This window comes from Rhinolophus hipposideros, assembly GCF_964194185.1.
Source record: "Rhinolophus hipposideros genome assembly, chromosome: 5".
Lineage (NCBI taxonomy): Eukaryota > Metazoa > Chordata > Mammalia > Chiroptera > Rhinolophidae > Rhinolophus > Rhinolophus hipposideros.
The window spans coordinates 16547863-16565664 of record NC_138051.1 but is presented as its reverse complement, the minus strand read 5'-3'; the positions used below and the strand labels follow the sequence as shown (position 1 = coordinate 16565664).

Here is a 17802-nt window from a genome sequence, read left to right as displayed (position 1 = left end):
AAAGCTAAAACATGGGCAGTAGGAACTTTGCCGACTTTTAGGTAAAGGGTCAGGGCTGAAGTTGTCTGTTGCATCATTTTGAAATAGAAGCATCAAACAAGGTTATTTCTATATTGAAAATTGTTTGATTCTTAGAGAGAAAACGACATTTATTTGATATAGAAAAGAAGCTATGTTGGGAGTGACGTCATAGGAATGGCGGCAGCGGGGCACATTTTCTGAGTTCTCCTCCGGATTTTATTACAAACGGGACATATAACCCATCAAACAACTCTTCGCTCATCACGCAGAACAGCTAAGAGATTCCTAAGAGACTCGTGTAAGGATTACTTGAAGCTGCGCAAATTGGGCGAACAGGGGAAGAAAGAAGGGAGCGGAGAGGAAACGCGCGGTCGCGCGGTGGAATCAAGCCGGCGGCGGCGGCTGGCGGTAAACTGCAGCTCTAAAGACACAGGGAGATATAGAACACGCAGAACAGCGGGGAGACTCGTGGAGGAATTTGCCTGAAGGTGTGCGCGGATTACAATCAGGGGAGGAGGCGGGACAGCGAAGTGGAAGCGCGCCCCCCCACCCCCACCCACGCGGAGCCGAGGCCGGCGGCGCCGGGACTACGGAACGCAGACTCCTGGAAGCGGAGCACAGGCCGTGCAGCGTTGCTGCGCGGCTCCCAGGTCGGACGGAGGCTCGTGGAAGGTTTGCTTTGAGGTGCACTAGGTGGGCGAGCGGGGGGGAGGAGCGTGCTCACAGAAAAAGTGGAGGGCAGCACCCGGGGCTCTAGAGTCCCACGGGAGCCCAGGGTGTGGCGGAGAGCGTAGGGTCCAGGAGGTGAGCTCTTTCCCTGCGTCCCACAGTTGATCGCTCCCGCCGGGGCGGGCAGCTCGTGGGCCTTAGGGCAGACAAAGAACTGAGACGCCACACCTGGGCCCCTCACCGCGCTTTTCGAATCCTCCCCCCGCCCTTCCAGAGACTCAAACTACCCCTAACTGAGAAACAGTGTCAGATTACAGAGGGGCGTCTGCGCTCAGGCGCTGGGAAGATTGGCAGCCGGCTCTGACCATCGGAAGAGGCTGGGAGGAGGGGATTTTTGCTGGACGAGGAGAGAGGAGACTCCCACACCCCCAGCCACCACCTTTTCAGGCCTGCGGGAGGAGTGTGAGTGGCTGGCCTGGGAGGGAGGAGACCCCTCCATCCCCAGGCCCCACCCTTTCTGGCTGGCCTGCGGCGGGGCAAGGGCAACCGCGGAAGCAATCCCTGAGTTCAGCAGTAAGCGGCAGTCGCAGCTCCCGGCTTTCAGCAGCTTAGAGATCTCCCGCCCGCCCCCTCCCACTCATCCTTGGAAGGAGGGCCCTAAGACTCAGGAGTACTGGGCACAGGGCTGTTGGAGCTACTCTCAGCGTGCATTTGTGCAGGAAAGGACAGAAACTGCAGGGTCTCTCTGAAAACTGTCATCCAGACCCCTCAGCCCCTCGCATTTAAATCTACACTCCCAAATTCACTCTGGGCACCAGGTGACTAGCGATGCCTGCGCACTAGGCAGGGAACTCTTTGGCACAGCGGAGGACAACCTGGAGATCACCTGGTGGGCTTAAGCCAAGACTGGTGCTGCTTTCTGTTTTGCTTTGCTTGGTGGTCTTTATTTTTATTTATTTTTTTATTTTTATTTTTTATTTTTTATTTTTTATTTTTTATTTTATTTTATTTTTTTTTTCTTTCTTTCTCTTCTTTTTCTTTTTTCTTTTTTCTGCTTGTTGTGATTTGCTTTGTTCTGTCTTTATTTCTTTGATATCTTTGCCTATGTAGAGTGGGGATTGTCGGTTGTATTTTATTTGTGAATGTACTTGATTTGTTTTCTTTGTTGTTGTTGTTGTTGTTGTACTTGCTAACTTTATTTGTGCTGAAACTGCCCTACCAGGGCCCAGCTTAAGAGGCACAAGATTCAACATATCCAGAAGCCAACTCTGGACCAAACCAGAGTACTACCGGGTTTGACCTACAAGTCACCCACGGAAGGAGGGCCCTAAGACTCAGGAGTACTGGGCACAGGGCTGGTGGAGCTACTCTCAGTGTGCATTTGTGCAGGAAAGAACAGAAACTGCATGGTCTCTCTGAAAACTGTCATCCAGATCCCTCAGCCCCTCGCATTTAAATCTACACTCCCAAATTCACTCTGGGCACCAGGTGACTAGCGCTGCCTGTGCACTAGGCAGGGAACTCTTTGGCACAGCGGAGGACAACCTGGAGATCACCTGGTGGGCTTAAGCCAAGACTGGTGCTGCTTTCTGTTTTGCTTTGCTTGGTGATTTTTTTTTTTTGTTGTTGTTGTTTGTTTGTTTGTTTGTTTTGTTTTGCTTTTTTGTTTTTTTGCTTTTGTTTTTGTTTTGTTTTGTGTTGTTTTGCTTTGTTCTTCTCTTTTTTCCTTTCTTTTCTTTTTCTTTTTTTTCTTTCTTTCTCTTCTTTTTTTTTCTTTTCCTTGCTTGTTGTGATTTGCTTTGTTCTGTCTTTATTTCTTTGATATCTTTGCCTATGTTGAGTGGGGATTGTCGGTTGTATTTTACATGCGAATGTACTTGATTTGTTTTCCTTGTTGTTGTTGTTGTTGTTGTTGTACTTGGTAACTTTATTTGTGCTGAAACTGCCCGACCAGGGCCCAGATTAAGAGGCACAAGATTCAACATATCCAGAAGCCAACTCTGGACCAAACCAGAGTACTACCGGGTTTGACCTACAAGTCACCCATGGAAGGAGGGCCCTAAGACTCAGGAATACTGACCACAGGGCTGGTGGAGCTACTCTCAGCGTGCATTTGTGCAGGAAAGGACAGAAACTGCATGGTCTCTCTGAAAACTGTCATCCAGACCCCTCAGCCCCTCGCATTTAAATCTACACTCCCAAATTCACTCTGGGCACCAGGTGACCAGCGCTGCCTGCGCAATAGGCAGGGAACTCTTTGGCACAGCAGAGGACAACCTGGAGATTACCTGGTGGGCTTAAGCCAAGACTGGTTCTGCTTTCTGTTTTGCTTTGCTTGGTACTTCCTTTTTTTTTTTTTTTTTTTTTTTTTTTCTGCTTGTAGTGATTTGCTTTGTTCTGTCATTATTGCTTTGATATCTTTGCCTATGTTGAGGGGGGATTGTCGGTTGTATTTTATTTGTGAATGTACTTGATTTGTTTTCTTTGTTGTTGTTGTTGTTGTACTTGGTAACTTGATTTGTGCTGAAACTGCCCTACCAGGGCCCAGCTTAAGAGGCACAAGATTCAACATTTTCCAGAAGCCAACTCTGGACCAAACCAGAGTACTACCGAGTTTGACCTACAAGTCACACACCCAGAGGGAATTCTCTGAAGGCACAAGAGCCCATAGAGGCCAAACCTCATTTAAGTGGCCAACCCTCACCCAGCAGAACACCCTGTGGTGAGCAGAGCCAAGTTTCACAACTAGACGGCCTAGGAGTTAAGCCCACCTACTCACAAGCAAAAAGCAATCAAAGTTCTTCTTGAACAGGACGATATACTAAACACACGAGCCTCCTGTGGAGCACATGCAGAGAAGAACGAAGTAGTCCAAGTCAAATATAAAAGACACATACTACATAAGATAACCCAGCAAGAACTAAGAGCTCTAGGGGATCTTCCTAATACATCAAAGCAAACACAGAGAGTCAGTCAGAATGGGGAGACAAAGAAACATGTCCCAAATAAAAGAACAGAAGAAACCTCCACAACTGGAACCAAATGAAGCAGAGGTAACCAACATGTCAGAGACAGAGTTCAGAACACTGGTGATAAGAATGTTTAAGGAGCTTAGAGAAGACATAAAGAAGGATATAGAAATCATAAAGAACAACCAGTTAGAGCTAAAAAAGGATGTAGAAATCTTAACGAACAACCAGCTAGAACTAAAAAACACAATTACCGAAATTAAGAACTCACTTGAAGGAATGACCAGCAGGTTAGATGAAGCAGAGGATCGAATCAGCGACTTAGAAGACAAGTTAGCAGAGATCACTCAAACTGAACAACAGAAAGAAAAAAGAATAAAAAACAATGAAGATGGGTTAAGAGACCTCTGGGATAACATCAAGCGCAACAACATGCGCATCATAGGAATACCAGAAGGCGAAGAGAAGAAGCAAGGGATTGAGAACATATTTGAGGTAATAATGTCAGAAAACTTCCCTAACCTGATGAAGGAAACCAACATACAAGCCCAGGAAGTGCAGAGAGTTCCAACCAGGATAAACCCAAACAGGCCCACACCAAGACACATTATAGTTAAAATGGCAAAGCTTAAAGACAAAGAGAGAATCTTGAAAGCAGCAAGAGAAAGGCAGAAGGTTACATACAAGGGAACTCCCATAAGACTATCAAATGACTTTTCTACAGAAACATTGAAGGCAAGGAGGGAGTGGCAGGAGATACTCAAAGTGATGGAACACAAAGGCCTACAACCTAGATTGCTTTATCCAGCAAGGCTATCATTTAAAGTTGATGGAGAGATAAAGAGCTTCCCAGAAAAGAACAAACTGAAAGAATTTATGACAACCAAGCCAGCATTGCAAGAAATACTAAAAGGACTTCTGTAAATAGAAGAAAGATGAAAACAATTTACTACAAATCTAAAAATGGCAATAACTATGTACCTATCAATAGTCACTTTAAATGTAAATGGATTAAATGCTCCAATCAAGAGACATAGGGTGGCTGAGTGGATAAGGAAACAAGACCCTTGTATATGCTGTATACAAGAGACTCATTTCAGATCAAAAGACACACACAGGCTGAAAGTGAAGGGTTGGAGTAACATATTTCATGCAAATGGAAGCAAAAAAAAAGCTGGAGTTGCAATACTTATATCTGACAAAATAGACTTTAAAATGAAAAAAATATTAAAAGACAAAGATGGGCACTATATAATAATAAAGGGATCAATCCGACAAGAGGACATAACCCTAGTAAACATCTATGCACCTAACATAGGAGCACCTAAATATATAAAACAGGTACTGATGGACATAAAGACAGAGATCAACAGCAACACTATCATAGTAGGGGACTTCAACACACCTCTGACAACAAGGGACAGGTCCTCCAGACAGAAAATCAATATGGAAACAACAGCCTTAAATGATACTTTGGAGCAGTTGGACCTAATTGATATTTTCAGAGCATTTCACCCCAATGCTGCAGAATACACGTTCTTCTCAAGTGCTCATGGAACATTTTCTAAAATAGATCATATGTTAGGACACAAGACAAGCCTCGATAAATTTAAGAAAATTGAAATCATACCAATTGTCTTCTCTGACCACAGTGCTATGAAATTAGAAATGAACTACAGGGGAAAAAAACCAGGAAGATACACCAATTCATGGAGGCTGAATAACATGTTGCTAAATAATGAATGGGTCAAGCAGCAGATCAAAGAAGAAATCAAAAGATATCTTGAGACAAATGAGAATGAGAACACGACGACCCAAAATCTATGGGATGCTGCGAAAGCAGTCCTAAGAGGGAAGTTCATAGCACTGCAGGCCTACCTAAAGAAACAAGAAACATCACTAATTGACAGTTTATCTTCACACTTAAGGGATCTGGAAAAAGAACAGCAAAATAAACCCAAAGGGAGCACAAGGAAGGAGATAATAAGGATCAGAGCAGAAATAAATGAAATAGAAACCAGAAAAACAATACAAAAGATCAATGAATCCAAGAGTTGGTTCTTAGAGAAGATAAACAAAATTGACAAACCTTTAGCCAGACTCATTAAAAAAAGGAGAGAGAGGACCCAAATTAATAAAATCAGAAATGAAAGAGGAGAAGTGACAACAGACACCACAGAAATACAAAAAATTGTAAGAAATTACTATGAGCAACTATATGCCAACAAATTTGACAACCTTGAAGGAATGGACAATTTTCTAGAGGCGCACAACCTTCCAAAGCTAACTCAAGAAGAAACAGAAAGCCTGAACAGTCTGATTACCACCAGGGAAATTGAATCAGTAATCAATAATCTCCCAACAAACAAAAGCCCTGGACCAGATGGCTTTACAGGTGAATTTTTCAAAACGTTCAAAAAAGAATTATCACCTATTCTCCTCAAGCTCTTCCAAAAAATCCAGAAGGAAGGAAGACTCCCAAACACTTTTTACGAAGCCACTATCACCCTGATCCCAAAAGCAGACAAAGACACCACAAAGAAAGAAAACTACAGGCCGATATCTCTAATGAACATAGATGCAAAAATTCTCAACAAATTATTAGCAAACAGAATTCAGCAATACATTAAAAAGATCATACACCATGATCAAGTGGGATTCATCCCTGGTATGCAGGGGTGGTTCAACATCCGCAAATCAATTAATGTGATACACCACATTAACAAAATGAAAAATAAAAATCACATGATCATATCAATAGATGCAGAAAAAGCATTTGATAAAATACAGCAACCTTTTATGATAAAAACCCTTAAGAAAGTGGGAATAGAGGGATCATATCTTAACATAATAAAGGCCATATATGACAAACCCACAGCTAACATCATACTCAATGGGGAAAAGCTAAAACCATTCCCCCTAAGATCAGGAACAAGACAAGGTTGCCCACTTTCTCCACTTCTATTCAACATAGTGCTGGAAGTTCTAGCCACAGCAATCAGACAAGAGAAAGAAATAAAAGGCATCCAAATTGGTAAGGAGGAAGTAAAATTATCATTATATGCAGATGATATGATACTATATATAGAGAACCCTAAAGACTCCACCAAGAAACTATTAGAACTGATAGATGAATTTAGTAAAGTAGCAGGATATAAAATTAATATTCGGAAATCAGTTGCATTTGTATATACCAATGATAAAATAGCAGAAGGAGAAATTAAAAAAACAATTCCATTTACAATTGCTCCAAAGACTATAAAATATCTGGGAATAAATCTAACCAAAGATGTAAAGGATCTGTACTCAGAAAATTATACAACACTGAAGAAAGAAATGAAAGAAGACACAAATAGATGGAAACACATTCCATGTTCATGGATAGGAAGAATTAATATAATTAAAATGTCCATACTGCCTAAGGCAATATACATATTCAACGCAATTCCTATCAAACTACCAACGACGTTTTTCACAGAAATAGAACATATAATCCTAAAATTTATATGGGACCATAAAAGACCCCGGATAGCCTCAGCAATCTTGAGAAATAAGAACAAAGTGGGAGGTATAACGATACCTGATTTCAAACTATACTACAAGGCTACAGTAATCAAAACAACATGGTACTGGCATAAAAATAGATACATAGATCAATGGAACAGAATAGAGAGTCCAGACATAAATCCATGCCTATATGCCCATCTAATCTACGACAATGGAAGCAAGAATGTACGATGGGGTAAAGATAGTCTGTTCAATAAGTGGTGTTGGGAAACCTGGACGGACACATGCAAGAAAATGAAGCTGGACCACCTCCTTACACCATATACAAAAACAAATTCAAAATGGCTTAAAGACTTAAATGTAAGATCTGAAACCATAAAATATCTAGAAGAAAATATAGGAAGAAACTTCATGGACATTACCCGGAGTAAGATTTTCACTGATATATCCCCTCGCGCGAGCGAAGTAAGAGAAAAAATAAACATGTGGGATTACATCAAACTAAAAAGTTTTTTCACAGCAAAGGAAACCATCAATAAAACAAAAAGGGATCCTACTGTATGGGAAAAGATATTTGCCAATGATATATCTGATAAGGGATTAATATCACAAATCTATAAAAAACTTACTCAACTCAACTCCAAAAAAACAAACAACCCAATTAAAAAATGGGCAGAGGACTTGGGGAGACATTTCTCTAAGAAGGACATACAGAAGGCAAGAAGACATATGAAGAAATGCTCAACCTCACTAACCATCAGAGAAATGCAAATAAAAACCACAATGAGATACCACCTCACTCCAGTCAAAATGGCTATTATCAATAAATCAACAAACAACAAATGCTGGCGCGGATGTGGAGAAAAGGGAACGCTAGTGCACTGTTGGTGGGACTGCAGATTAGTGCAGCCACTATGGAAAACAGTATGGAGGTATCTCAGGAATCTGAAAATGGAACTACCCTATGATCCAGTAATTCCACTCCTAGGCATCTACCCGGAGAAATCCAAAACTCCAATTCAAAAATCTGTATGCACTCCTATGTTTATTGCAGCACTTTACACAATAGCCAAGATATGGAAACAACCAAAATGCCCATCGGTAGATGACTGGATTAAGAAGCTGTGGTACATTTATACAATGGAGTATTACGCAGCCATAAAGAAGAAAGAAATCTTATCATTTGCAGCAACATGGATGGATCTAGAGAACATTATGTTAAGTGAAATAAGTCAGAAAGAGAAAGACAAGTACCATATGATCTCACTTATATATGGAATCTAAAGAAAAGACTATGTGAATGAACTAATCAGAGTCAGTTTTGGGGACGCAGAGAAAAAACCGAGAGTGGTTAGATGGGTGTGTGAGAGGGGGTTGGGGATAAGGGGAAAGGTGAAGGGATTTGGAAGCAGCTGGTAACCACAAGATGGCCTCAGGGTTTTTCTTTTGAAAATTAATTTGGGGAAGGTATTCTATAATGTTGTAAAGATTTTGTTGGGTATCCGATGGACATGCGTCCTATTTGGGAGACCACCTCAGGGATACTGTGGATACCTGATCATGGCATTGTACATCAGAAGCTAAACATTAATGAATGCCAACTATAATTTTATATATATAATGTGATGGTTCAGTGTGAGGTCGGAGGGATAGTGGATGGGGGGAGGGGGGTTCACAGTATGAGGGATATAAATGATGAATGTCTAAGTATTACCTTGTTTTGTACACCTGAAACTAATAAATAAATTAATTAATAAAAAAAAAAAAAAAAAAAAAAAAGAAGCTATGTTAATATCTGTGTGATGCTGAGAAGTTTTAACCACAAACCTTGAAACTATTACTGTTTTTCACTGTTACTCATGTTGAATATAATATAGCCTGAGGCAAAAACTTCTGAGTTGAGGGAAACTAATCCTGTAATTCAAGATAAATCAAGTTGAAGTCAAGGAAGAGTAAAGTATCAATCGCTAAGAGTCTAGAAGACTTCAGAAATTCTGCTCCTAGCCTAGTCTCTACAAATGCTGACTCCCTGCTAAGGATTTTATAAAGATTTTTATAATTTTTAATAGAAAGTAGTTAACTAATTTACTTTGCTTTAGTAAGACATTAAAAAACAAAACAACCCTGATATATATTGATGTTTGTATTTCAATAGGTTCATTCATAATTGGAGAGCATTTGGAATAACTAAAATGTTTAACAAAATTTTGCTTTCTCATTTTTTTAGAACTGTTACTTTGGCTTATATAAATATTGGCCTCATATATCTGTTACACTTGGATGACTACATTGAAGCCACATGGTATTTTTCTGAGGCCATTAGACTTGATCCTTCATATATTCAAAGTTATATTTGTCGAGCAGAAACTTATTATAAGGTATCTAAGGTTTGAGAACCTTGATTTTTTAAAAAAAGTTTTAATTGTCTGGATATTTGTTCAATATAATTGAAAATATTCTAACGTATTTTTTTCTCAGAGCCTAATGCATTTATAAGCAATAAATATTAACTATAGTTAACTGTAATTGCCCACTTATAAAGCCTCTACTGATGAGGTATGAATTTTTGTCTTTCATTTTCTTTTTGTTTAAAATTATACTTGTGTTCTCCTTACTACAAAAGTAACATTTATTTATTGCATATAACATATGTATGCAAATAAAAATAAATTTAAAACTCTCCATAATTTCATTCTCTAGCGATAACTGCTATTAACATTTTAGTCTGTCAGTTGTGTATTTGCGTCTGTGTGTGTGTGTGTGTGTGTATGTGTGTATTAGTGAGTGGGTGGGTTTATAGAATGGACTTCATGCATAGAATGGGGTCCTATTCATTCATAATTTCCTTTAAATTTTGTTTAAATTTCCAGTTATTTACATTTTAAAATGTAATTTAAAAATGTAAATTTAAAAATCCTTAGTGTAACAAATTTGAACAATATAATAAACTGTAAAAGTCTTCTTTGACTCCAACCAAATCTGACTTTGCAGAGATAAACACTGTTAACTGTGGTCTCTGCCTTTCAAAACAGAGACCCCTTTCCACTTCTCTGCCACTAACCTCCCTGCCCAAGACACTGTCATTTCTCATCAGGTTTATTGCAGTAGTCTCCTGGTCTTCTTGCTTCTGTTCTTTACCTCTTTTTGATGGATTTTCAACACAACAATCATACTGATCCTATTAAAACATTTCAGATTATTTCACTTCTTTGCCCAAATAATTTCAATAGGTTCGCTTTGCACTCAGAATAAAAGCCAAATCCTGCAAAAGCCAAAGGCCTACAAGAGCCCACGTGAACTAGCTCCTCGTTATCTTTCTGCCCTTATCTCCTATAAGTCCTCTGGACACACTGGTTTCAGTCAGGAAGGCTAGGTTATGGTGTGGAAACACATACACACACACAAACACAGATAAAACAAACTCCTCTGCAAAAATTCAAATGAACAACAACAAAAAAAAACCCATAAAAAAAAAACCCACTTCAAAAATCACCATTTTAAAATCAAGCTTTTTCTCTTGCTCACACTGTGTGTCCACTGAGAGGTGGCTAGAGGCTCTGTTTTTCACTATCTACATCTCAGGACCCAATGTGACTAGAGTCTCGTTTAAAGCCCCTACCTTCCTGACGATGGAGGTAGAAGACCCAGGGCAGGTTTAGTATTGTCCTCAGGGAAAGTTTGCTCTTGACTCCTGTTGGGGAAGAAATGGGCATATTGTAGTGTGTGGTCGTTTTGCTTAACTCCAGGCTGTTGGAGCTGAGGGCTTCTGGAGGAAGTTGGAATTTCTTTTGGGTGCACTTAGAAACCAAAGCGCCAGCGTAATACCAGGGTACAAACACATATATTCAAAACATCATTTTCTGAGGAGGCAAAAATTTCTACACAGTAATAGTTGAATAAATTGTGTTGTATTCACACCATCGAATGTTATGTAGTCAATAAAAACAATAATTAGAACTATATCCGCTGACTGGGAGCATATTTCCTTGAGATACTGTTAAATAAGAAAAGCAAGATTCAGAAAAGAGTGTAAAGTATACATTATGATCCCAAGTAAATAAAACAATTACAAATCATATCCTGTGTGTGTATATAGAATAATACTTATGGCTACTGTGTGGGTTCCATCTCCAGGGTGAATCTAATCTAAGGCTGCCTGGAGAAGTCCAACCCCAGAAGAGCTTATAAAGATCTGAGAACAAGCCTCCATCTTTCTCAGCGAGGGTTCCCTCAGTGCATAAACACAGTTGGGACAGGTGGACTCATACAGACATGTGACTAGATGATTTAATAACTACACCAACCTAAGCAGGGCCAACTCAAGAAGCAGTTGGCCAGAAGTTCCACAGAAATTCTCAATATTTTAAAAATGCATCTCAAACTCTCTCCTTTTAGGTTCCCTCTTTTGACTCCACCCACTATTTCCTCCTAATAGTTTGTACCATTTCAACAAGTACTGCCTGCTTCCAGGCACAGATTAGTTTTGTGCATTCTCCTCTTTGATGTCAGCACAGTAAGAGAAGTCATTGGCTGTCTCAGGTTCATTTTCCCGGGGTCTGTGTTGTCCTCCTTTTGTAATATTCCCAATGACTTTTGTCCCCAAATTTGTACAAATCTAGGTTATGCTCCTATGACCAGTATTAAGGAAAGAATCAATGTTTACTTTTCATTGTATATTGATCTTAAGCAGACATCTTTTTCATCATTCTTGTATTTTGTTTTATTCATTTATTTGCTGATTAAAGTGCCTGCTTTTTTCTCTCTTATTTTTAAGTGGAATTGACTTTTTAATTTTACTCTCCTTTGAATACTAATTTATTAATATGAGTAAAGTTTGGTGGAAAAAGTGTTATGGTGGAAGGGAAAAAACCTGAAAAGCTAAACAAAAAATGAAAACAAAGTAGAATGTATGATACTTATGTAAATTGTGCGGTTATGTTAAAAATTCTTTGAAATGAAAGATAAATGGTTTTTAAAAACCATAATTCTTTGCATCATAAACTTTAAAAAAAATTTGCATCCCATTTGCTATGTGATTCTTAAGAAAAATGGCTCTTAGGAGATGTTTTTGTAAAATTTCTGTATCGGAGGATAGGAAGGATGAACATCAGAAAGGAAGCAATCAGTGTTGTTATGAGCTAAGTTTCTGTTTATCACTCAACAGTTGCATAATTTGAAAAGGGCAGTAAGAGAGTTATCTCGTGCTATCCACCTTCAGCCAGATGGAATCCAATTATATATAATAAGGTATGGACATAGAAATAAAATTCTCCTTGGGATAGCTGAGCAACTGCGCTAGCTATTGGAATCTTTAATTCTCTCTCGATCTTTCCAGACTCCTTGTTTTACATTTAAGCTTTCAACAATGGCCATCAACCAACCAGCAAGTTGGATACAGTTATTGTTTTTGTTAAGCTTCAAGATAATTTGTAATATAAGATAAACAGATCTTTCTCTTTGCTCTCTCCTTACCTCAAAACACAACTGTTTAGTGTTTAAATTCTTTGAGGCCTCTGTAGATTACTGGTTATGTGGTTATCACATAGCTTATGAAATTAAGGTAACATATTTTGAACAGTTTGATTGTGTCCACAGAGGTACCAAAAGTAAATCTCAGTTAATTCAGTGGAAAAAAAAAAAAGTGACACACGGAATTGTATTTCAAATGCAGTAGAGCTTGCTATAAAGAGACCCATTGCAAGTTATGAGTTATCACCAAAAATATGTTAGAGTCTCTAACATGCGAAAGGGGCTTACAGATGGGAAAATGGACTAGAACAATGCTTTCTGATAAAAGCTTGCTTTGTTTTTAAACTTTTGAACCACGTTTTAGCAATTTATGTAAATACTTCCCCACTTTTTTGTCTCTTGATAAACTGTGTTTATCTTTTGTAATTTCTCAGCATCAGAGTATCACACTTTAAATACAGGTAACTGCAAAAAGCTTTGAGTATTTTTCTTTCGCTTCACATTTCCTAAATTGTTTTCTTATTACATCCCCAAGCTAATTGGTCCACTTAGACTGCATAAAATGTTTATAATTTTGACATTGTTTTCATCATAGATATGTAAGTATAAATAAATGTATGTTAATTTAAAAATTTTAACTAATTGGTTATAAGAAACTTTACTGTAGAAAAATTATTCATAACTGCTTAGAATTGAAAAGGTATTATTTCTTCCAGAGGACAGTATCTTCTTATGATGAAATGTTATGCTCTTGCAAAGTTCACTATTTATCAAGTAGCAGAAATGAACAAAGGTAAATATAATTAGTGCAAAATTATAATCATCTTAATTTAAAAAGAAACACCTCTTTAAAACTTTTAAACTATTTGCAATAGCTATGTACAGATAGCTTGGAGGGTTCACTTGAAAGTCAAAGTTCGATTCTGAAATCTTAAAACTTCAGTTTCACTTGTACATAATCAGTTAGTAAAATGGTTCATAACATTGTGAATTTTGTGAGATTTTCATAGGAAATGCCAGGCTTACACTTTTATTTTTGTTTATAATCGAAATGTCTTTTGTTAATAGATTTTAACATCATATTGATTTGTTAACTTATATTAAAACAGGTCATTGAATTGCCTGACGTCTTTAGAATGATTACATATAATTCTAAATCCTAGACAGTTGACAAAGGTATTGATAAACTTTCCTTTCCTTTTAGGTGTCATTGAGTTGAGTCCTATACAGCAAGCACTCATTTATTCCTTTTGTGAAAACCATGACAAGGCCATTCAGGTCCTGAGTCGGATGACCTTGAATAAGCCTGAAATCACCATGTATACTCTATTAGCAAAAGCCCAGATGAAGGCCAAGAGATACAAGGTGCAAAGTCTTACGTAACGTTTACTAAATCTATTAAGAGAATTTTTATATTTTTCTTCAAATGCTTAGATTTTTTTTTTTTTTACAAAATTAAATTATACCATTTTTAAACTGAATCTTCTGTTAATTAACACTTGGGTTGTTTCCTTTTCATTTTTTTTTTTCCTCTTAAGAGTAGAGCTGCTATACATATTCTTTTTCTTGTCTTCTGTTAACACGTGGAGTAGTTTTCCAGCATTTTCCAGAGGGTCCTAGGAGTGGAATTGTTGGTATGTAGAGAATGTGAATGTTTCACTTTCAAGAAAGTGACACATTGTTCCATTGGGTTGTACCAGTTTATTCTCCCACCTGCAGTGTATGAGTGTTCCTGTTGTTCTGCATTCTGTATAATAATTGGTGTTGTCAGACTTTAGTTTTGTCAATTTGGTGGATAAACACTGCTGTCTCATTGTGGTCTTAACTCATATTTCTTAGTTTGAGCATAGGTCGGGCATCTTTTTATATGTTTATTAGCCACTCATATTTCCTGTTCTATCAATTTCCTATACACGTTTTTTGTTTGTTTCTCTTTTTCTTATCAATTTTAGGCCTTTGCACACTAAATTCTGTATGTTAATGGTTGGTTATATGTATCACACATATCTTCTTGCAATTTGTGGCTATCTTTTCCTTTTCTCTAAGGGTGTCTTTTGGTGAACACAGGTTCTTAATTTTCATGTGGTGGAATATAATTACTTTTTGTTTTATTGGCATGGCTTAAAAATTTTTTGTTTAAGAAGTTCTTCCCTGCTCCAAGGTCATAAAGATATTAACCGTATTTTCTTCTAAAAGTTTAAAAGTTTTACTTTTTTCCATTTAAGATCTTAAATTGGAAATGCTGCCTTAAATTAATATTTTTTTCAGTTTGAGATAGTGATAAAATTTCAATTTTTCCCATATGGATATTCAAATGTTCCAGTATCATTTACTAAAATGTTCTCCTTAACCTAAAGATCTGAAACGCTGTATCTATCAGATTACAAGTTTTCATGTATGTGTAGATGTGATTTGGGGCCTCTTCTGTGCCTTTGGTCAATTTTTCTATCCCTGGCCCAACAGTGCAATGTCTTAATTACTATAGCTTTGTTGAAATTCTTAATATCTGGTAGAACAAGTATTCACACCATATTCTCCAAGAAATTGCTGGTTATTCTTGGGCCTTTACTCCACTCTATGTATTTTTCAATTCAGCTTGTCAGGATCCATTAAAAACCCTATTGGAATTTTGATTGAATTTTATTGACTCTCTTGATGATTTTAGGGAGAATCGACACCTTTATGATATTTCTTTCCTTTTAGGAATGGTCTTATATATACTTTAATCTCCATCCCATGTCCCGTTTGCTCCACTAGAATACTGGGGTCCCCCTTGGTTTTCCTTTTCTACCCAATCCATAGTGATGTTCCTTTGGTTCTACTTTCTAAGTATCTCTCGAATCCACTTTCTTTCTCTATTTCTGTGGTCATTATCCTAGTCCAGAACATACTTTTATTTTGCTTGAATTATAGCAACAGTGTTACAGTTTTCCAAGTATTTATCTACACAGCGGCCCCAGTACTGTTTTCCGAATGTAAGGACACCTACCTGCAAATCCCCAAAGCTACCTGAGTAGTGAAAGAGAGGTGGACATCAGCTAGAGGAGGAAGCAAGAGGAAGTGAAGATGTGTTCATTTAAATTTAAATGGCATGAAAGACTTGAACTCAAAGAGTCAGCTAAGGTGCAGAGAACTAAAAGAGGAAGGAGATAATAGGTTGTGTTCAGGTGGGGCAGGAGGAGTTGGGGTCAAATACACAGCTTGAAGAGTTAGCTCTGAAAAGGAGCAGAAAGGAATGCATTCAAAAACAGGAGGGGAAAAAGGAAATGGAGGAAGATACAGATACACAAGAAGTTAAAAGGAGGGAAATTGAAGTGATGATATTTTCTATGGCAAGATCTTGTGCTGAGAGTGGGAATGGAAGGATGGATGTTGAGGCTGTAACATGGGGAGAAAATGCGAAGGACACAGGACACAGCATATCCAAGTTATTATAAATCTCATCGTTTCTTTAGCAATTTAATGTAATTAAGAAAATGGGCTAAAGAGTCAAAAGTATTTGTGTTTCTATATAGATATATTCATCAATTAGCTAATTACAAAAAGGCAGTTCTATCTGGAAATTGAAGTTTTGTTTTCATTATTATTCAACTATTTTGACTCAATAGTTTAAGAGGGTGATTTTTGATGTGAGTTTATTTTCTGGTGTCCATGGGACCTCGTTAAGAGCACAGCAGGAAAAAACAAAGATTGATTAAAACCCCATCAAAAATTATCACTGGAGATTTTCTACTACCTAATAGCTGTTCTGTATTCCCTTCAGGAAAATTACTAGGAAATTGGTGATAAACTAGTTTATAAACTTAGGTCTGATTTAAGACTATAAGGAAATAACCTTTAACATTTAGTTCCAGAAGTCCACGGGTGTAAGCCTGCTTAAGTCCCTGCATTAGGATAGACACTTGGGTGGGACCCGCTGCCATCAGAAGCCAGCCTAGGTTCTCTTCTCGCTGAGTGCCACATCTGTGCCCTTGCCAGGCCTGTGTGTCCGTGTGGGAAATGAGAGTAGGGCTAGTGCTCAGGATTCCTTTTAATGGTTAAGGCTTTCATGTTCAGTAAATATTAGAAAGAAACATTCTCGCCCCTCTCACTCTCTCTCTCTCTCTCTTTTTTAAACCATTATAGGAAGCTGTGCTAATGTTTAAAAGAGCTTTGGAAGTCTTTTCTCATTCCCATAAAGGACCAAATGCCATAGAGGCTTCAGTAAACTGTCTGTATAACTTGGGTGTTTGTTACATGGAAGAAGGCAACTTACAAATGGTATTTTCTGTTTTTAGGAGCATAAGTTATTTGTGATTTTAGAAATTGCTTGCCCTCAGTTCTATTTCAGAAGGTTACCTATATAGTGAGTGACTAACTCAAAGGTTCTTATAAAACTTGGCTTACTACAGTAAGTATGTGCCCTGTAATATCTACTACTTTGTTTTAGTTTTCAACACATTTTATTTGAGGCTTATTTGTCAACAATATTCTAAAGAGTAATGTGTGTTTCCCACCAAAACAATAAATCTAACTGCAAGAAATTATTATAGCAAAATAATTTCATCATATTAATATGAATTTACTTATTAAATCGTAATACTTTAAATTGAGTACTTCAATGTAATGTAGAATAAATGAAGAATGATCAGGGCACTGATTTCTCTTACTGACAGCTGAACAATTCAAATCAGATTGAAAACGGTTATTAAGGTGGCCAGATTCTTTGAAAACCAGTTGATTCAATTTTTATATATTTATACAGTATTTGGCTATTTGACACACAAGGCCATTTCAAAATTGTCAATGATGTGATAAATGTGTAAAATAGTTGATATTTTCCAATGGCTAATGTTGGTTTGGATATTCCACAGCTCTATCTCTCTCCACACGCACAACACACCATTCCAGTCCTTGTAGTCATAGCGATGGACAGTGTCTGAAACTTGCATCTCTATAACCTTGAGAAAGAGCTGCACTTGATTAATTGTTCCATTAACAGTCCAATAAATATAAGATTAAGTACAAATCTTTGCCATGTTTTTACCCTTTTGACAACCAGAACAAACCGAGCTTTGCTTTACAAAGTTGGGAACAATTTTGGAGTTCTGTTGTTCTGAAATTTCATAATTATGTATCTGCTGTGGTTCTTGGGCCCTCATGGAAAACAAATGTACTGGTTGTGATT

The 17802-nt window shown here is 37.9% G+C and overlaps 1 protein-coding gene across 1 annotated transcript in view; it reads left to right on the top strand.

The window, feature by feature from the left end:
• The window catches only part of TTC6 (tetratricopeptide repeat domain 6), a gene marked incomplete at both ends in the record, with an annotated part of 195629 nt that overhangs the window by 154329 nt on the left and 23498 nt on the right, over positions 1 to 17802 (top strand). The window contains 5 exons of the mRNA XM_081048294.1: positions 9394 to 9544; positions 12331 to 12413; positions 13352 to 13428; positions 13840 to 14000; positions 16761 to 16895. Of these exons, the coding sequence (XP_080904420.1) occupies positions 9394 to 9544; positions 12331 to 12413; positions 13352 to 13428; positions 13840 to 14000; positions 16761 to 16895 (607 nt within the window). The remainder of the gene's footprint in view (positions 1 to 9393; positions 9545 to 12330; positions 12414 to 13351; positions 13429 to 13839; positions 14001 to 16760; positions 16896 to 17802) is intronic.